The sequence below is a fragment of the Dryobates pubescens genome, chromosome 31 (assembly GCF_014839835.1).
Source record: "Dryobates pubescens isolate bDryPub1 chromosome 31, bDryPub1.pri, whole genome shotgun sequence".
Classification (NCBI taxonomy): domain Eukaryota; kingdom Metazoa; phylum Chordata; class Aves; order Piciformes; family Picidae; genus Dryobates; species Dryobates pubescens.
This window is the reverse complement of record NC_071642.1, coordinates 9098461-9117497: the sequence shown is the minus strand read 5'-3', so window position 1 is coordinate 9117497 and position 19037 is coordinate 9098461. Positions and strand designations below refer to the sequence as shown.

At 63.5% G+C, this 19037-nt stretch overlaps 1 protein-coding gene across 1 annotated transcript in view; it reads right to left on the bottom strand.

Annotated features, from left to right (window-relative positions):
* Window positions 1–1482: 1482 nt before the first annotated feature.
* Window positions 1483–19037, bottom strand: part of GMCL1 (germ cell-less 1, spermatogenesis associated) — a 33273-nt gene continuing 15718 nt past the window's right edge. The window contains exons 10-14 of the mRNA XM_054175176.1: window positions 14180–14249; window positions 8427–8502; window positions 5428–5573; window positions 4603–4690; window positions 1483–2225 (exon numbers count right to left, since the gene is read on the bottom strand). Of these exons, the coding sequence (XP_054031151.1) occupies window positions 2097–2225; window positions 4603–4690; window positions 5428–5573; window positions 8427–8502; window positions 14180–14249 (509 nt within the window). The 3' untranslated portion in view covers window positions 1483–2096. The remainder of the gene's footprint in view (window positions 2226–4602; window positions 4691–5427; window positions 5574–8426; window positions 8503–14179; window positions 14250–19037) is intronic.

Here is a 19037-nt window from a genome sequence, read left to right as displayed (position 1 = left end):
CTTCCACCGAGCCCAAGCAGCCTTAAAGCCCTGCATAAAGAAACTAACTCTGCTGGAAGCTGCTGGGAGGGCTGGGGGACAAGAAGGTGCCCAGGAGCCAGCAGTGTGCCCTGGGGGCCAAGAAGGCCTCAGTGGTGTCCTGGGGGGCATGGAGGAGAGTGTGGGCAGCAGGGCAAGGGAGGCTCTCCTGCCCCTCTGCCCTGCCCTGGGGAGCCCACAGCTGCACTCCTGGCTCCAGCTCTGGGCTCCCCAGTTGCAGAGCCTGGGAAGTGCTGGGGAGAGTCCAGGGCAGGCTGGGAAGCTGCTGAGGGGCCTGGAGCAGCTCTGGCAGCAGCAAAGGCTGAGAGCCCTGGGGCTGAGAGCCTGCAGAAGAGCAGCCCCAGAGGGCAGCTGAGCAATGCTCAGCAAGAGCTGAAGGAGCTGTGGGGGGCAGGAGGCTGGGGCCAGACTCTGCTGAGTGGTGCCCAGGGCCAGGCCAAGGGGCAAGGGGCACAGATTGGCAGCCAGGAGATGCCAGCTGGAGAGGAGGAGAAAGTAGTTTGTTGTGAGGGTGCTGGAGGCCTGGAGCAGGCTGCCCAGAGAGGTTGTGGAGTCTCCTCTGGAGAGCTTCCAACCCCCCCTGGGCACTGTGCCCCTGGGCAAGCTGCTGTGGGAGCCCTGCTGGAGCAGGGCTTGGGCTGGGGGAGCTCCAGAGGTCCCTTCCCACCCCTCCATGCTGGGGTTCCTGAAGTATCTTAACCCCAAGCCTGATGCAGACAAATGCCTGCAAACTCCTCTGCTCTGCTCCCCAGCAAGTGTGGCACAAGCCAAGGTCACCCAGGGCTGTGCCCAGGGCTGAAGTGAGCAGCAGGAGCTGCTCCTGGCAGTGAGGACAGACACTGGTGAGAGCTCCACTGGAAATCATTTATTGAGCAGTTGCCATCTTGGTCTCTCTCACCCCACAGAGCTGTTGTTGCTTGGGGTTCCCCTCCCCCCCCCCCTTGTTATAAAGTACAAATTGGTTTAGATACTTCTCTGACAACATTAAAAAAATAGGCTCCTGAGGAGGCAAAAGTCCCACCTGGAATCCCCAGCCCCAAATATCCTGCTGGAAGAACCCCAACCTGCAGCAGACCAAACACAAAACCCAACAGAAAGGACAGACAGGGGAGACCCTCCGGCCCCCAGCTGGCTCCTCAGCCCCAGGGGAAAGCAACTCCTTGTTCCCAGCTCTCCCCTTGGACCCTGTGACCTTGCTCAGCTGATGATGTGAAGCCTGAACACATCCAACCCCAAAAGGCACTCAAAGGCCACAAGTTCCTGAGCTAAAGAAGGGGAGAAATAGTCCCCAGCAACAAACAAAACAAACAGGAACCCAGTGAAAAATGGTTTGAACCCCTGGGTTCAGGGGAGTGCAGGAAGCTTTCAGCAGGACCCCAGCTGGAAGCTGCTGCCTGAAGGACAGACTCAAAGCAAAGCAATCTTGAGAGCAGGGGTGGGGGAAAGCAATTAGGACTCACTCCTGAGCAGCTTCCTCAGCAAAGGCCTCTGCTGATAAAGATTTGCTGCAGGGTTAACAAAAAACAGGCCCAAGAACAAGACAAATGGAGGGGGGTGAGGGGGGGAGCTGCCATCAAGGCTTAAACCCAAGCAGGTTTGGAAAGTGGTGCAGGCAGAGAACCAACCAAAGCTGCCAGGCAACATTCCCAGGGCTGGGCTCAGGCCTGGGGGGAAAGGAGCACAGAAAGCAGCAGGAGGAGGGTCTGGTATGCACAGAGCAGCCATGGAAAGCCCCAGACCAACAGAACTAACTGGCTGGAGCCACCTGTGCCACCACAGGGGACAGAGCCTGGCAGGGCAGCTGCTGAGGTGTCCCCCACACAGATGCCCTCTCTCCAGCTTGGCTCAGTGCTGGCCCAGAGGCAGGCAGAGAAGGCTCCCAGAGACGGAAGGGCTGCGGCCCAGGGCTGCCCAGCAGCAGGCACAGGGCCTGGGGGGAACAGGGTTTGGCCTCCAGAGGTTCTGAGCCTCGCCTCAGATCTGCATAGGAAGGTGCTAAGGCCATGAATGTTTGCTACAGTGTGAGGCCCTGGCTGCTGGCCCAGCCCTGGGCAGCCTCAGGCCTCAGGGGGCTCCAGCAGGGGCTCCCCCTCAGCCCTCTTCTCCGGGGAGGTGTACAAGAAGTTGCAGCAGATGTAGAGGGGGAAGATCAGGAGCCTGCTGTCCAGGTTCATCACCACCTGCTCCTGGGAGGCAAACAGAGGGCACATGAGCACAGGGAGTGGGGCTCAGCCTCACAGAGCTGCTTGGCTTGCAAAAGCCTCTGAGAGCCTCCAGCCCAGCACCAGCCCAACCCCAGCATGGACACCAAACCATGGCCCCAGCTGCCATGGCCACAGGGCCCTGGAGCACCTCCAGCCATGGGGACTCCACCACCTCCCTGGGCAGCCTGGGCCAGGCCCTGACCACTCTGGCAGCAAAGGAATTGTTCCTCATCTCCAACCTGAACCTCCCCTGGCACAGTTCCAGGCCATTGCCTCTCCTTCTAGCACCTGAGACTGGGGAGCAGAGCCCAACCCCCACCTGGCTCCAGCCTCCTCTCAGGAGCTGCAGAGAGCAATGAGCTCTCCCTCAGCCTCCTCTGCTCCAGCCTCAACCCCCCCAGCTGCCTCAGCTGCTCCTCCCCAGCCCTGCTCTCCAGACCCTTCCCCAGCTCTGTTGCCCTTCTCTGGCCCTGCTCCAGCCCTCCAAGTCCTTCTGGCAGTCAGAGCCCAACCCTGAGCCCAGGATCCCAGCTGTGGCCTCCCCAGTGCCCAGCCCAGGGGCACAGTCCCTGCCCAAGGGAGGCTGTCCTGCCCTCTGCCCTGGGGAGCCCACAGCTGCACTCCTGGCTCCAGCTCTGGGCTCCCCAGTTGCAGAGCCTGGGAAGTGCTGGGGAGAGTCCAGGGCAGGCTGGGAAGCTGCTGAGGGGCCTGGAGCAGCTCTGGCAGCAGCAAAGGCTGAGAGCCCTGGGGCTGAGAGCCTGCAGAAGAGCAGCCCCAGAGGGCAGCTGAGCAATGCTCAGCAAGAGCTGAAGGAGCTGTGGGGGGCAAGGGGCTGGGGCCAGGCTCTGCTGAGTGGTGCCCAGGGCCAGGCCAAGGGGCACAGATTGGCAGCCAGGAGATGCCAGCTGGAGAGGAGGAGAAAGTAGTTTGGTGTGAGGGTGTTGGAGGCCTGGAGCAGGCTGCCCAGAGAGGTTGTGGAGTCTCCTCTGGAGAGCTTCCAACCCCCCCTGGGCACTGTGCCCCTGGGCAAGCTGCTGAGGGAGCCCTGCTGGAGCAGGGGCTTGGGCTGGGGGAGCTCCAGAGGTCTCTTCCCACCCCTCCAGGCTGGGATTCTGTGAAGCTTTACCTTCAAGCCCACTGGAGAGCAAGAGCTGCTCCCAGCCTCAGGGGCTCACCCCCCAGGCTCTGAGGTCACAGTCTGGTGGTTGGAATTGGTTTTTGTTTACTCTAGGAACTGGGTTTGGGTAGAAAAACCAAAGAAACTTGCTGCTGCAGTCAGGAAGGTGTTGAGAGGAGAAGTGTGGGCTGCACTCCCCAGCTCCACAGCACTGCTGATCAGGATGTCAGGACCTTGCTGAGCTCTGCTCTCCCAGGGGGGTGGCAATGAGCACATTCTGCTCAGCAAGGGTCACTCCCCTCTGAGGCTTTGGTTTCCTTTTCACAGTGTCACAAACACCACCCCTGAGCCACAGGCAGAGAGGTTCTGTGAACCCTTCAGCTCACAACAGAGCCTTCAAACCAACTTGCCTCAGTCAGCAGAGCTCATGGCTGTGGCCTGCCCAGCACTGGGAAAGGGAGCAGCTCCCCAGCAGAGCTCCACACCATGGTAGCTGACCTCAAAGCACAGAATGGGTTGGGTTGGAAGGGACCTTAAGGATCTGGGGAGACACAGTTCTGGTGCTGGCCCCCAGTGTGAGGAGGACATGGAGCTGCTAGAGCAGGCCCTGGAGGCCACAAAGATCATCAGAGGGCTGCAGAGCCTCCCTGTGAAGCCAGGCTGGGAGAGCTGGGGCTGTTCAGCCTGGAAAGGGCTTCAGGGAGACCTCAGAGCTGCATTTCAGTATCTGAAGGAGACCTACAGGCAGGCTGGGCAGGGACTGTTCAGAAGGGGCTGTGGGGATAGGGTCAGGACCAGGGGCAGTGGTTTGGAACTGGAGCAGGGCAGAGTTGGGTTGGACATCAGGAGAAGCACTGCACAGGGAGGCTGGGGAGACACTGGGACAGGCTGCCCAGGGCTGAGGCTCCATCCCTGGAGCCATTCAAGCTCAGCCTGGCTGTGTCCCTGGGCAGCCTGCTCCAGCTGGAGCTGTCCCTGCTGAGTGCAGGGGGTTGCAGAGGATGCCCTTGGAGGGTCCCTTGCAGCCAATCTTCTGCACTCTGTGACTCTATCAACCCTCACAGTGCCCTGCTGTGGTTACACTGCAAACCCTACCCCCACCTCCCACCACCTGCTTCAGATTCCACCTCAGTAACCACCCCCAGGAGTCCTCCTCAGCAGCACTGCTGACTTCTCAGCATTTTTCTCATGCCTTGGACTCCACAACTCAGGTTGCCCAGCCACTAAGGGCCCCAGCCATACCTGATCCTTCTCAAGGGTCAGGATCTGATACCCTGTGGTCCTGCTGCAGATAACTTTCCCACTGCTGTCAAAGGAGGCCAGACGTAACCTAGGGACACAACAACAGCTGCTTCAGCCTCCTGCAGCTGAAGGTTTCCAGCACCAGGAGCTTGTCCTGGGGAGACAAAAGTGTAAGGAACTTGGCAGCCCATCACCCAGCTCTGGGAGCCCCAGCACAGGAGACATGGACCTGCTGGAGACAGTCCAGAGGAGGACACCAAGATGGGCACTGGCAGCACAGGTGGCCAAGGGCAGCCTGGGCTGCATCCAAAGCAGTGTGGCCAGAGATGGAGAGAGGGGATCCTGACATGGAGCTGCTGGAGCAGGCTCTGGAGGCCACAAAGATCATCAGAGGGCTGCAGAACCTCCCCTGTGAAGCCAGGCTGGGAGAGCTGGGGCTGTTCAGCCTGGAAAGGGCTTCAGGGAGGCCTCAGAGCTGCATTTCAACATCTGCAGGGGACCTACAGGCAGGCTGGGCAGGGACTGCTCAGAAGGGGCTGTGGGGATGGGCCCAGGGGCAGTGGTTTGGAACTGGAGCAGGGCAGAGTTGGGTTGGACACCAGCAGAAGCTCTGCACAGGGAGGCTGGGGAGACACTGGCACAGGCTGCCCAGGGCTGAGGCTGAGGCTCCATCCCTGCAGCCATTCAAGCTCAGCCTGGCTGTGTCCCTGGGCAGCCTGCTGCAGCTGGAGCTGTCCCTGCTGCCTGCAGGGGGTGGGCGGGGCCGGGCGGGCCGGGGGGCGGGGCCGGGGGCGGTCCGGGGCGGGGCCGGGGGCGGGGCCGGACCGGAAGGCGAGGCTGCGGCGCGGCTGCAGGCTGACGCTGCCGCTGCAGGGCTGGCTCAGGGTGTTCCTCCTGAAGACGATGTAGCGATTGGTGTAGGTCACCAGCAGGTCCAGCCCGAAGTTGAAGCCGGTCCAGCGCCAGCAGTACTGCAGAGACAGGAGAGAGCAGGCCTGAGGGCCGGCCGGGGCCGAAGAGCACTTGGTGGAGGAGCACAGAGTGGCTTGGGCTGGAAGGGAGCTCAGAGCTCTGCCAGCTCCAGCCCCCTGCCATGGGCAGGGACACCTCCCACCAGCACAGGCTGCTCAAGGCCTCAGCCAGCCTGGCCTTCAGCACCCCCCAGGGAGGAGGCAGCCACAGCCTCCCTGGGCAGCCTGTGCCAGGCTCTCCCCACCCTCACTCAACAATTTCTTCCTCATCTCCAGTCTCAGTCTCCCCTCTCCCACCACCACTCTCCCTCAGCCTGGCACTCCCAGCCCTTGTCCAAAGTCTCTCCCCAGCTCTCCTGGAGCCCCTGCAGGTACTGGAAGGCTGCTCTGAGCTCTCCCTGGAGCCTTCTCTCCAGCCTGAACAGCCCCAACTCTCCCAGCCTGGCCCCACAGGGGAGGTTCTGCAGCCTCTGCTCATCTTGGTGGCCCCACAGGGGAGGTTCTGCAGCCTCTGCTCATCTTGGTGGCCTCCTGTGGACACTTTCCAGTCCTTGTGCTGGGGGCAGTGGAGCTGGAGGCAGTGCTGCAGGGGGGTCTCAGCCAGAGCACAGGAGGCAGAGCCCCCTCCCTCATCCACTTCTCCACTGATTTGAGCCCAGGAAGATGATTCTCAGGCACAGCTGTGGTGGAATCAGGGCTCCCTGCCAGGACCTGCATGGATCAGAAGATGTCCCAGGAGGCCTCCACTCCCTGTGGCAGCCAAGCCTTGCAGACAGGTATCTGCACAAGGCTCAGCAGCAGCTGCCTTCCAGACACAACCAGGGAGAAGTGGATCTAAACCACTTCTGCACCTGACAGCTGGTGCTGGGCAGCCTTGAGCTGCATGCTTGAGGCACTCCCTGCCATAAAACATCCTGAGGTGCAGTGGCTGCAGGGGGACAACACCATGGCTTGGGTTGGTTTTGCTTCCACAAGCCCTGGTGCTTAAAGCTCTGAGAATCACAGAGTGCTTCAGATGGGCAGGGACCTCCCAGGCTCACCCAGTCCAAGCCCCTGCAGCCAGCAGGGACATCCCCAGCCACAGCAGGCTGCTCCCAGCCCAGCCAACCTGACCTGATCACCAGGGATGGGGCTGCTCCCAGCCCAACCAACCTGACCTGATCACCAGGGATGGGGCAGCTCCCAGCCCTACCAACCTGACCTGATCACCAGGGATGGGGCAGCTCCCAGCCCTACCAACCTGACCTGATCACCAGGGATGGGGCTGCTCACAGCCCAACCAACCTGACCTGATCACCAGGGATGGGGCAGCTCCCAGTCCAACCAACCTGACCTGATCACCAGGGATGGGGCTGCTCCCAGCCCAACCAACCTGACCTGATCACCAGGGATGGGGCTGCTCCCAGCCCAACCAACCTGACCTGATCACCAGGGATGGGGCTGCTCACAGCCCAACCAACCTGACCTGATCACCAGGGATGGGGCTGCTCCCAGCCCAACCAACCTGACCTGATCACCAGGGATGGGGCTGCTCACAGCCCAACCAACCTGACCTGATCACCAGGGATGGGGCTGCTCCCAGCCCAGCCAACCTGACCTGATCACCAGGGATGGGGCTGCTCCCAGCCCAGCCAACCTGACCTGATCACCAGGGATGGGGCAGCTCCCAGCCCAACCAACCTGACCTGATCACCAGGGATGGGGCTGCTCCCAGCCCAGCCAACCTGACCTGATCACCAGGGATGGGGCTGCTCCTAGCCCAACCTACCTGACCTGATCACCAGGGATGGGGCTGCTCCCAGCCCAGCCAACCTGACCTGATCACCAGGGATGGGGCTGCTCCCAGCCCTACCAACCTGACCTGATCACCAGGGATGGGGCTGCTCCCAGCCCTACCAACCTGACCTGATCACCAGGGATGGGGCTGCTCCCAGCCCAGCCAACCTGACCTGATCACCAGGGATGGGGCAGCTCCCAGCCCTCTGGGCACCCTCAGTGCCAATCATTTCTTCTTTCCCTCCACTCCAAGTCTCTCAGTTCAAACCATGCCCCCTTGGTCCTGTCCCCACAGGCCCTGCTCAGCCATCAAAGGCCACCAGAAGGTCTCCCTGGAGCCTTCTCTTCTCCAGGCTGAACAACCTCAGCTCCCCCAGCCTGGCTTCCCAGCAGAGGGCCTCCAGCCCTGCCAGCATTGCTGTGGCCTCCTCTGGCCCTGCTCCACCAGGTCCCTGGCTGTGCTGAGGGCTCCAGAGCTGCCCCAGCACTGCAGGGAGGTCTGAGCAGAGCACAGCAGAGGGGCAGAATCCCCTCCCTGCCCCTGCTGCCCACACTGCTGGGGATCAGCCCAGGGCATGGCTGGTTCTGGGGCTCCTGTCCAGCTCTGCACCCCCAGCACCCCCAAGTCCTTCTCCTCAGGGCTGCTCTCCAGCCCTTCATTCCCAGCCCAGGTTGGTACCAGGGGCTGCCCAGTCCTTGCACTTGGCCTGGCTGAACCTCAGCCACTCCTGGGGTCTGGCTGCCACCAGCACACATTCCATGCAGAGAGCTCCTTCCCCACCTCAGAAGGTGGTGCTCCTGTCTCAGCACTCTGCTCCAGCTGGCTCCCACCTGCCCAGCTGTGCCTGCATCCCCTCCTTCCACACAGTGGAAGCTCTTCCAGCATGGCCTTGCCTGCAGCCCCAGAGCACAATGAGAGTCCCAGCTCCTTATGCAGCACAAAGAGCACAACTCAATGCCCTCAGTGCAGCAGCTGGGTGCTGCAGGCTGAGAGTGGAGGCCTACAAGCCTGACAAGCACTCAGCATGTCCAGCTTGGGTCCAGGGGTGCAGAGACTCAGCCCTGGGCCACACTTACATCACCATCCTTGGCCAGCTTCCGCCCACACCTCATGCTGTTCCCTTCCAGCTCCTCTTTGTTTATTTCCTGAGGCCTACAAGAGAACAGAAGTGCATCTTTAAGGACACTGGAAGAGCTCTGGGTGGTGCTTTCAGACAATCACAGAGTTGCTGAGGATGGGAGAGACTTTTCAGGTGATTCAGTCCAACCCTGAGCCCAGCACTGCCCCAGCACCACCACCCCATGGCTCTCAGCACCACAGCTCTGGAACCCCTCCAGGGCTGGGGACTGCACCACTGCCCTGGGCAGCCTGGGCCAGGCCTGGACAAACCTTGCCAGGAGGAAATTGTTCCTCATGGCCAACCTGAGCCTCCCCTGGAGCAACTTGAGGCTGTTTCCTCTCATTCTGTCACTTGTACCTTAGGACCTGAGCCCAACCCCCACCTGCCCTCCTCTTCTCCAGCCTCACCCCTCCCCAGCTCCCTCAATTGCTCCTCCCCAGCCCTGTTCTCCAGACCCTTCCCCACCTGTGCTGCCTCTCTCTGGCCCTGCTCCAGCCCTCAAAGTCCTTCTGGCAGTGAGGGGCCTAAAAGTGACCCCAGAACTTGAGCCCATTGGCTGGGCACAGACACACATCAGAGCTCCTGCAAAGGGCTGCAGAGCAGCAGTGCTGTGGAGAACCAGCCACAGAGAGCTTGGGGAAGGTTTCTCAGGCAGCTGAGAATGCAGCTGGGCTAAAAAAAGCTCACTACAGTGCTCATGGAGTGCTCTGAGCCTCTGGAAGCTGTCACCCTGCACCAAGGTGAACTTGGGACACTCAAAGAGTTTCCACTGCTGCTTTGCCACCTGAAACACTCTGGCAGAGGCAGCAGCAGTCACCAGCCTTGGACTGCCAGGGCTGTGCTCATAAATCATGGAATGGGTTGGGCTGGAAGAGACCTCAAGGATCATCCAGTTCCAGCCCCATGGGCAGGGACACCTCCCACCAGCACAGGCTGCTCAAGGCCTCAGCCAGCCTGGCCTTCAGCACCCCCCAGGGAGGAGGCAGCCACAGCCTCCCTGGGCAGCCTGTGCCAGGCTCTCCCCACCCTCACTCTCAACAATTTCTTCCTCATCTCCAGTCTCAGTCTCCCCTCTCCCAGCTCAAAGCCATTGTCCCTCAGCCTGGCACCTCCCCAGCATTCCTGGAGCCCTTCAGGTACTGCAAAGCTGCTCTGAGGTCTCCCTAAGCAATCCCATCCCAGCTGTGCTCTCCCCACGCTTCCCAGCAGCACTGCTGATGGAGCTGACCTCTGTTCCAGTGATCAATTCTTTGTCCCATCAGTGACAGAGTGCAGACACCAGTCCAGGATGCTCACACAGACACAACTGCTCCCTCCCTCTACTCCTGCAGCAGCCTCACCCCCCCATGGCCCTCAGCACCACATCTCAACCAGTCTGGAACCCCTCCAGGGATGGGAACTCCACCACTGCCCTGGGCAGGCTGGGCCAGGCCTGGGCAACCTCTTACCCAGCCACTTGCTCCCATGGAACAGAACCCAACCCCCACCTGGCTCCAGCCTCCTCTCAGGAGCTGCAGAGAGCAATGAGCTCTCCCTCAGCCTCCTCTGCTGCAGCCTCCACCCCCCCAGCTCCCTCAGCTGCTCCTCCCCAGCCCTGCTCTCCAGACCCTTCCCCAGCTCTGTTGCCCTTCTCTGGCCCTGCTCCAGCCCTCCAAGTCCTTCTGGGAGCAAGGGGAAAGATGAACAGCCTTGACTGCAGCTGGGCTGAGCATACCACTGACCCCTCTGTGAGCAGAGCTTGCAGATGACCTGCCTGGATCCTTCCCATCCCAAACTGTCCCATGAACAGCTCTACAAAGCTCCCAGCTTTAGTCACTCAGAGCAGCCCAGGGGAGCTGTCAAGTTCTGCCCCAGCACCAGGGCCAGACTAGAAAGGGTTCAGCCATGCAGGTGGCAGCTGTCCTGTGGGCTATGGAAACAGAGCCTTGCTCATGGGGTGCAAAAATAGAGGCACAGAATGCATCAGGTTGGCTGCAAGGGACCCTCCAAGGGCATCCTCCCCACCCCCTGCAGGCAGCAGGGACAGCTCCAGCTGCAGCAGGCTGCCCAGGGACACAGCCAGGCTGAGCTTGAATGGCTGCAGGGATGGAGCCTCAGCCCCAGCCCTGGGCAGCCTGTGCCAGTGTCTCCCCAGCCTCCCTGTGCAGAGCTTCTCCTGATGTCCAGCCTCACTCTGCCCTGCTCCATTGCCCCTCATCCTATCCCCACAGCCCCTTCTCAACAGTCCCTCCTCAGCCTTCCTCTGTGTCCCCTGCAGACAGTGAAATGCAGCTCTGAGGTCTCCCTGGAGCCTTCTCTTCTCCAGCCTGAACAGCCCCAGCTCTGCCAGCCTGTCCTCATAGCAGAGGTCCTGCAGCCCTCTGAGCATCTTTGAGGCCTTCTCTGGACTCTCTCCATCAGGTCCAGGTCTCTCTTGTGCTGGACACAGCCCTGCAGGAGAGGTCTCAGCCCTAGGCTGCCCTTGGCCTTCTGAGCTGCCAGTGCCCGCTGCTGGTTTCTTTCCAGCTTCTCCCCCACCAGGACCCCAGAATCCTTTCCTGGCCATGGGGATCTTGTGGGGTTAAGCCAACAGAGCCCAGGTTCAGAGCCAGGCCTCCCAGCTCCTGCAGCCCTGCCTCTGGGAGGCCAGGAGTTAAGGAGGCAGTGCAGGCAGAGCTGCACCAGAGGAGGGCTGCACAAAGCAGGACTCAGCTGCAGGCTGGCCCAGGGGGCACAAACCTTTGCTCCAACACAAAGAGCAGTTGCACATCCTCCCTCCCAAGACCTCTGAGCCACAGGCACCTCCCTGCATGGTGCCAGCCCAGCCTGCCAGAGGAATGAGCTCAGCACATCACTAACATTTATCTGCCTGGGGATCAGGAGCTGTGGCCTGGAGCCACCACAGCTGAGCTGCAGAGAGCCACAGGGGAGCACTCCATGGGCAGCCCCCTCTGCCTCCCACACAGCTCCAGAGAACACCCTGTCCAAGGACAAGCAGCCCAGCCTCAGACACCCAGCAGCCTGCATGCCAGCCTGGAAGCTACTGAAGCCAGAGAGCAGAAACTCTGCAGTTCACCCCCTGCCTCCCACTGCTGCCAGGGAGAGGCCTTGGCAATGAACACTGCACCCAGGCCTGGTGACCCCAGCAGAAGGACACAGAGCAGTAGGAGGGAGGTCAGAGGAGGCCACAAAGATGATCCAAGGGCTGGAGCCAGGCCAAGGGGGAATGGTTTGAAGCTGAAGCAAAGCAGGGTTAGAGTGGAGCTGAGGAAGAAGTTGTTCAGTGTGAGGGTGGTGAGAGTCTGGCACAGGCTGCCCAGGGAGGCTGTGGCTGCCTCCTGCCTGGGGGTGTTGAAGGCCAGGCTGGATGAGGCCTGGAGCAAGCTGTGCTGGTGGGAGGTGTCCCTGCACATGGGGGGGAGGTTGGAGGAGATGAATCTCTGAGGCCCCTTCCAAGCTGAGCCACTCTAGGATTCCCTGATGCTATGAGCACCAGGAGCTGGGCAAACACCTAAGTACAACTTGATCTGCCCCAGATCTTCCCTTTTAGCTCTTCAACCCCAGGAAAGCCTCCTGATGCAAGAGGGCAAAGCAGACCAGCAAGGAACACTTGAGACAACTGCTGAGCCCAGGAGCTGGGGAGAGCAGCAGTGCTGCAGCTGGACAGGGCAGCTGTGACCCCAGCACCTGTACTTCAGCTTTGGATGGGAAGCTGCACTCCCAGAAGTGTCTCTGACAGCTGACAACTACTGCACCACTCACCCTGCACCAAAAGACATCCAAAAGTCACAGGCTGCTGGCTCCTGCCTGAATCTGGATGGCTGTGGGGGATGGCATCAAGCTGTGGGGCCTGCCTGATCCAGGCAGAGGGACCTGGGCAGGCTGCAGAGCTGGGCCCAAGGCAACCTCAGCAAGTCCAACAAGGCCAAGGGCAAGGTTCCTGCAGCTGGGGCAGGGCAATCCCCAGCACAGACCCAGCCTGGGGGAGGAGAGGCTGAGAGCAGCCTGCAGGAGAAGGCCTTGGGGGGGTCAGGTGGTTGAAGCAGGGCAAGGGCAGGGTCCTGCCCCTGGGGAGCAACAACCTCCTGCAGCAGCACAGCTGAGGGGGAACCTGCTGGGAAGCAGCTCCAGGAGAAGGAGCTGGGAGGGCTGGGGGACAAGAAGGTGCCCAGGAGCCAGCAGTGTGCCCTGGGGGCCAAGAAGGCCTCAGTGGTGTCCTGGGGGGCATGGAGGAGAGTGTGGGCAGCAGGGCAAGGGAGGCTCTCCTGCCCCTCTGCCCTGCCCTGGGGAGCCCACAGCTGCACTCCTGGCTCCAGCTCTGGGCTCCCCAGTTGCAGAGCCTGGGAAGTGCTGGGGAGAGTCCAGGGCAGGCTGGGAAGCTGCTGAGGGGCCTGGAGCAGCTCTGGCAGCAGCAAAGGCTGAGAGCCCTGGGGCTGAGAGCCTGCAGAAGAGCAGCCCCAGAGGGCAGCTGAGCAATGCTCAGCAAGAGCTGAAGGAGCTGTGGGGGGCAGGAGGCTGGGGCCAGACTCTGCTGAGTGGTGCCCAGGGCCAGGCCAAGGGGCAAGGGGCACAGATTGGCAGCCAGGAGATGCCAGCTGGAGAGGAGGAGAAAGTAGTTTGGTGTGAGGGTGCTGGAGGCCTGGAGCAGGCTGCCCAGAGAGGTTGTGGAGTCTCCTCTGGAGAGCTTCCAACCCCCCCTGGGCACTGTGCCCCTGGGCAAGCTGCTGGAGCAGGAGGGTTGGGCTGGATGAGCTCCAGAGGTCCCTCTCAGGCTACTCCCTGCTGGGATTCTGCCACAGTTTCCATGTTTAGAAAGAGCTTAAGGGACTTGGCTCAGTGCAGGGTGGCACAAAGCAAGGGCAGGACTGGAGGCAGTCTGTGATCACACACAGGCAGGATTCATTCAATCAGGAGCCCAAAACACCACCAGCAGCTCAAGAAACCCAAGGCCACATGACACAGGCAGCAGGCAGGGGATCCCAGGCAGCAGGGGCACTGCACAGCTGCCAGGGCTGCTCCTCATGGCAGTGCAATGCCAGGAGTGCAGCACAGCCTGGGAGGGAGGACAGCCAGCAGCCAGCCAGGAGCAGGGGAAGCAGAGGCTCTGTGCAGTGGGGATGGCTGCACTCAGGGCTTAGGAGGAGGAGGTGGCCCTGCAGGGAGCTCTCACACAGCACTGGGAGGGGGAAGGCTGTGCCATTAGGCAGGAACAAGGTGAAGAGATGAGAGGGTGCCAAGCCCTGCTGGGTGCTGGGAGGGGAGAGGCAGGACAAAGGTTAGCATGGAGCCAGCCTTGCTTCAACAGAGCCTGCCAGGTTGCCTCCTACCCCCAGACAGTGAGTGCCCAGCACACCACAGCCTCTTGCACAGCTAGCCCAGGCAGGAGGGAGCAGGGCAGAGGAGGCTTCTTATCCACCTGCTGCCTTCTTCCTTCAGGTCTGAGGCTAACAAGCTCCCCATGCCCAGCCTGGACACACACCTCAGGGCACAGCCTGCTGAGCAGTGTTAACCAGCTCTGAACATCCCTTCCCAGCCTTCACCTCTGCCCACACCACTCAGAGCCCTGCTCTTTGGAGGACAGGAGCTCAGCCAGCCCAAGGGGACAGCCTGCAGCCACTCCAGAGTGCTTCCCCCCACTGCTCTCCAGGGGAGCTCCACTCAGGTCAGAATGGATGGAGAGGAAGGGCTCCAATGGAGGAGAGAAAGGAAGGCAACCTGTGGAATACCTACCCTGTGTCATTGTCCTGTTCTGCTCTGAGCATGGCAAACCACTGCTGTTTGTAAACACAGCACAGCCACTCTACAAGCAAAAAAACACAGGTCAGCCTGGGGGGTCTCTGCAGCTGGGCAGGGGGCAGGGATGGGCATCAACATGGGAAATGCAGACAGCAAATGGCACTGAAATCATCAAGGGACAGGAACTGATAGGCTGGCCCCAGGGGGCTCCCCCCACAGCTCTCAGGAGCAGCAGGACAGGCACAAGGCAGCAGCTCACAGCAGGCAGCTCAGGGCTCCAGCAGCTGACCAAGCACTCACCACTGCCTGGGATGCAGCCAGGCTCAGGCCCTCACCCCCACAGCTCTGCCCAGCTCAGCTCCTCACCCCCACAGCTCTGCCCAGCTCAGGCCCTCACCCCCACAGCTCTGCCCAGCTCAGCTCCTCACCTCCACAGCTCTGCCCAGCTCAGCTCCTCACCCCCACAGCTCTGCCCAGCTCAGGCCCTCACCCCCACAGCTCTGCCCAGCTCAGCTCCTCACCTCCACAGCTCTGCCCAGCTCAGCTCCTCACCCCCACAGCTCTGCCCAGCTCAGCTCCTCACCCCCACAGCTCTGCCCAGCTCAGCTCCTCACCCCCACAGCTCTGCCCAGCTCAGCTCCTCGCCCCCACAGCTCTGCCCAGCTCAGCTCCTCCCCCCCACAGCTCTGCCCAGCTCAGCTCCTCACCCCCACAGCTCTGCCCCGCTCAGCTCCTCACCCCCACAGCTCTGCCCAGCTCAGCTCCTCACCCCCACAGCTCTGCCCAGCTCAGCTCCTCACCCCCACAGCTCTGCCCAGCTCAGCTCCTCACCCCCACAGCTCTGCCCAGCTCAGGCCCTCACCCCCACAGCTCTGCCCAGCTCAGCTCCTCGCCCCCACAGCTCTGCCCAGCTCAGCTCCTCACCCCCACAGCTCTGCCCAGCTCAGCTCCTCACCCCCACAGCTCTGCCCAGCTCAGCTCCTCGCCCCCACAGCTCTGCCCAGCTCAGCTCCTCACCCCCACAGCTCTGCCCAGCTCAGGCCCTCAGCCCCTACAGCTCTGCTCTCAAGCCCTGGGGATGAGATGCTGCTTTCTAACTGCCACCAGACCTCCACACAAGTTAAAGACGAAGGAAGGAGAATGAAAGGCTAAAGGAGGCAGTGAGTCAGCAGGGGCACAGCAGAGGCAAACAGGAATTGTCCCCCCCCAGGAACAGCCACCAATGGCTTCCTGAGAGCCATCAAGATTTTATCAGCTGCAGCCAAAAAGTAAACCTAAACAAAACCTCATCCAGCTCCTAAGGCAGGTCCACAGCAGGGCTCAGAGGCACCCAGCAGCACAGCCTGTGAGCTCCAGGGAGCACACAAGGTCATGGAGGAGAGCACAGCCTCTGGAGTGGAGGCCTCAGAGGGCAGCAACAGGGGGAAGCCCTCTCCCCACAGAACAGCTGCTGATGGAGGGGAGAGAAGGGAGCAGCACTGAGCTCAAGGTGCTGAGACAGTCTTGGAGGTCCCAGATGCAAGCATGAACCCCAGCCCTGGCCCTCAACTGCAGAGTGAAGATCAGAGCGCAGCAGGCCCTGAAGAGAGACTGCCCGAAGCACTGGGGGAGGCATAAAAGCAAGGAGAGGAGCAGAGGAGGGAGGTGAGAGCAGGGAAAGCAAATCAGAGCAGGAGAGAGCAGCTTCCTCATACACCAACCTGCTGCAGCTGCCCCTGGCCAGCCCCAGCTAACAGCCAACCTTCTTCAGACAGCGCTGCCCTGTGCGCTCCTCCCTCTCAAACCTTCTCAGTGCACACAAGAACAAACTTTGCTATGAACACCTCCTGCAGCACTGCAGCTTCCCCCTGCAGCACTGCAGCTTCCCCCTGCAGCGCCGCAGCTTCCTCCTGCAGCGCCGCAGCTTCCCCCCTGCAGTGCCGCAGCTTCCCCCTGCAGCGCCGCAGCTTCCCCCTGCAGCGCCGCAGCTTCCCCCCGCAGCGCCGCAGCTTCCCCCCCGCAGCGCCGCAGCTTCCCCCCCGCAGCGCCGCAGCTTCCCCCTGCAGCGCCGCAGCTTCCCCCTGCAGCGCCGCAGCTTCCCCCCGCAGCGCCGCAGCTTCCCCCCCGCAGCGCCGCAGCTTCCCCCCCGCAGCGCCGCAGCTTCCCCCCCGCAGCGCCGCCGCTTCCTCCTGCAGCGCCGCAGCTTCCCCCCCGCAGCGCCGCAGCTTCCCCCCCCGCAGCGCCGCAGCTTCCTCCTGCAGCGCCGCAGCTTCCCCCCGCAGTGCCGCAGCTTCCTCCTGCATCACTGCAGCTTCCCCCCCGCAGCGCCGCAGCTTCCCCCCGCAGCGCCGCAGCTTCCCCCCGCAGCGCCGCAGCTTCCTCCCCGCAGCGCCGCAGCTTCCTCCCCGCAGCGCCGCAGCTTCCCCCCGCAGCGCCGCAGCTTCCCCCCCGCAGCGCCGCAGCTTCCTCCCGCAGCGCCGCAGCTTCCTCCCCGCAGCGCCGCAGCTTCCTCCCCGCAGCGCCGCAGCTTCCTCCCGCAGCGCCGCAGCTTCCCCCCCGCAGCGCCGCAGCTTCCTCCTGCAGCGCCGCAGCTTCCCCCCCGCAGCGCTGCAGCTTCCCCCCCGCAGCGCCGCAGCTTCCCCCCTGCAGCGCCGCAGCTTCCCCCCTGCAGCGCCGCAGCTTCCCCCCTGCAGCGCCGCAGCTTCCTCCTGCAGCACTGCAGCTTCCCCCTGCAGCGCCGCAGCTTCCCCCTGCAGCGCCGCAGCTTCCCCCCTGCAGCACTGCAGCTTCCCCCTGCAGCGCCACAGCTTCCTCCTGCAGCGCCGCAGCTTCCCCCTGCAGTGCCGCAGCAGCGCCGCAGCTTCCCCCCGCAGCGCCGCAGCTTCCCCCTGCAGCGCCGCAGCTTCCTCCCTGCAGCGCCGCAGCTTCCTCCTGCAGCACTGCAGCTTCCCCCTGCAGCGCCGCAGCTTCCTCCTGCAGCACTGCAGCTTCCCCCTGCAGCGCCGCAGCTTCCCTCCCACAGCGCCGCAGCTTCCCCCCCGCAGCGCCGCAGCTTCCCCCTGCAGCGCCGCAGCTTCCCCCTGCAGCGCCGCAGCTTCCCCCCCGCAGCGCCGCAGCTTCCTCCTGCAGCACTGCAGCTTCCCCCCTGCAGCGCCGCAGCTTCCTCCTGCAGCACTGCAGCTTCCCCCCCGCAGCGCCGCAGCTTCCTCCTGCATCACTGCAGCTTCCCCCCGTAGCGCCACAGCTTCCCCCCGTAGCGCCACAGCTTCCCCCTGCAAGCAGGCAAGGTGGAGAAAAGAGAGGAGAGACTACTTCCTTCACCTGCCCGGCACTGCCGCTGCTCCTACCCCTGCCCGGCGCTGCCCCCCCAGCTGCCCGGCGCTGCCGCCCCAGCTGCCCCCCCAGCTGCCCGGTGCTGCCGCCACTCCTGCCCAGCACTGCCGCCCCAGCTGCCCCCCCAGCTGCCCGGCGCTGCCGCCCCAGCTGCCCGGCGCTGCCCCCCCAGCTGCCCCCCCAGCTGCCCAGTGCTGCCGCCGCTCCTGCCCGGCGCTGCCGCCCCAGCTGCCCAGCGCTGCCCCCCCAGCTGCCCCCCCAGCTGCCCAGCGCTGCCCCCCCAGCTGCCCCCCCAGCTGCCCCCCCAGCTGCCCAGCACTGCCGCCCCAGCTGCCCCCCCAGCTGCCCGGCGCTGCCGCCCCAGCTGCCCCCCCAGCTGCCCGGCGCTGCCGCCCCAGCTGCCCCCCCAGCTGCCTGGCGCTGCCGCCCCAGCTGCCCCCCCAGCTGCCCGGCGCTGCCGCCCCAGCTGCCCCCCCAGCTGCCCAGCGCTGCCGCCCCAGCTGCCCCCCCAGCTGCCCGGCGCTGCCCCCCCAGCTGCCCGGCGCTGCCCCCCCAGCTGCCCCCCCAGCTGCCCGGCGCTGCCGCCCCAGCTGCCCCCCCAGCTGCCCGGCGCTGCCGCCCCAGCTGCCCCCCCAGCTGCCTGGCGCTGCCGCCCCAGCTGCCCCCCCAGCTGCCCGGCGCTGCCGCCCCAGCTGCCCCCCCAGCTGCCCAGCGCGGCCGCCCCAGCTGCCCCCCCAGCTGCCCGGCGCTGCCCCCCCAGCTGCCCGGCGCTGCCCCCCCAGCTGCCCCCCCAGCTGCCCAGCACTGCCGCCCCAGCTGCCCCCCCAGCTGCCCAGCACTGCCGCCCCAGCTGCCCCCCCAGCTGCCCGGCACTGCCGCCACTCCTGCCCGGCGCTGCCCCCCCAGCTGCCCAGCGCTGCCCCCCCAGCTGCCCCCCCAGCTGCCCGGCACTGCCGCCGCTCCTGCCTGGCGCTGCCCCCCCAGCTGCCCGGTGCTGCCACCACTCCTGCCCGGCACTGCCGCCGCTCCTGCCACCACAGCAGCCTCTACCTCTGAGGGCTCTCTTCCTGCAAACACAGGGTGCTGGGAGCCAAAATCCTGTTTGGAACTTCACCATCAACAGCTAATGAAGTCTCCTCAGTCCTGATGAGCCAGCAGTGCCCTGCTGCAGCCCAAAGGCAGCTGGGTGCTGGGCTGCAGCCAGAGCAGGGTGGGCAGCAGGGCAGCAGAGGGGATTCTGCCCCTGGGCTCTGCTCTGCTCAGACCTCACCTCCAATCCTGCCTCTAGTTCTGCTGTGTGTCTGGACACAGAGCTGTGGAGGGAGGCCAGAGGAGGCCACAAAGATGATCCAAGGGCTGAAGCAGCTCTGCTGGGGGCACAGGCTGAGGGAGCTGGGGGTGTGCAGCCTGCAGAGGAGAAGGCTCCAGGGGGACCTCAGAGCTGCCTGCCAGGACCTGAAGGGATCCTGCAGGAAGGCTGCAGAGAGACTTTTGCTGAGGGTGTCTAGAGCCAGGCCAAGGGGGAATGGTTTGAAGCTGA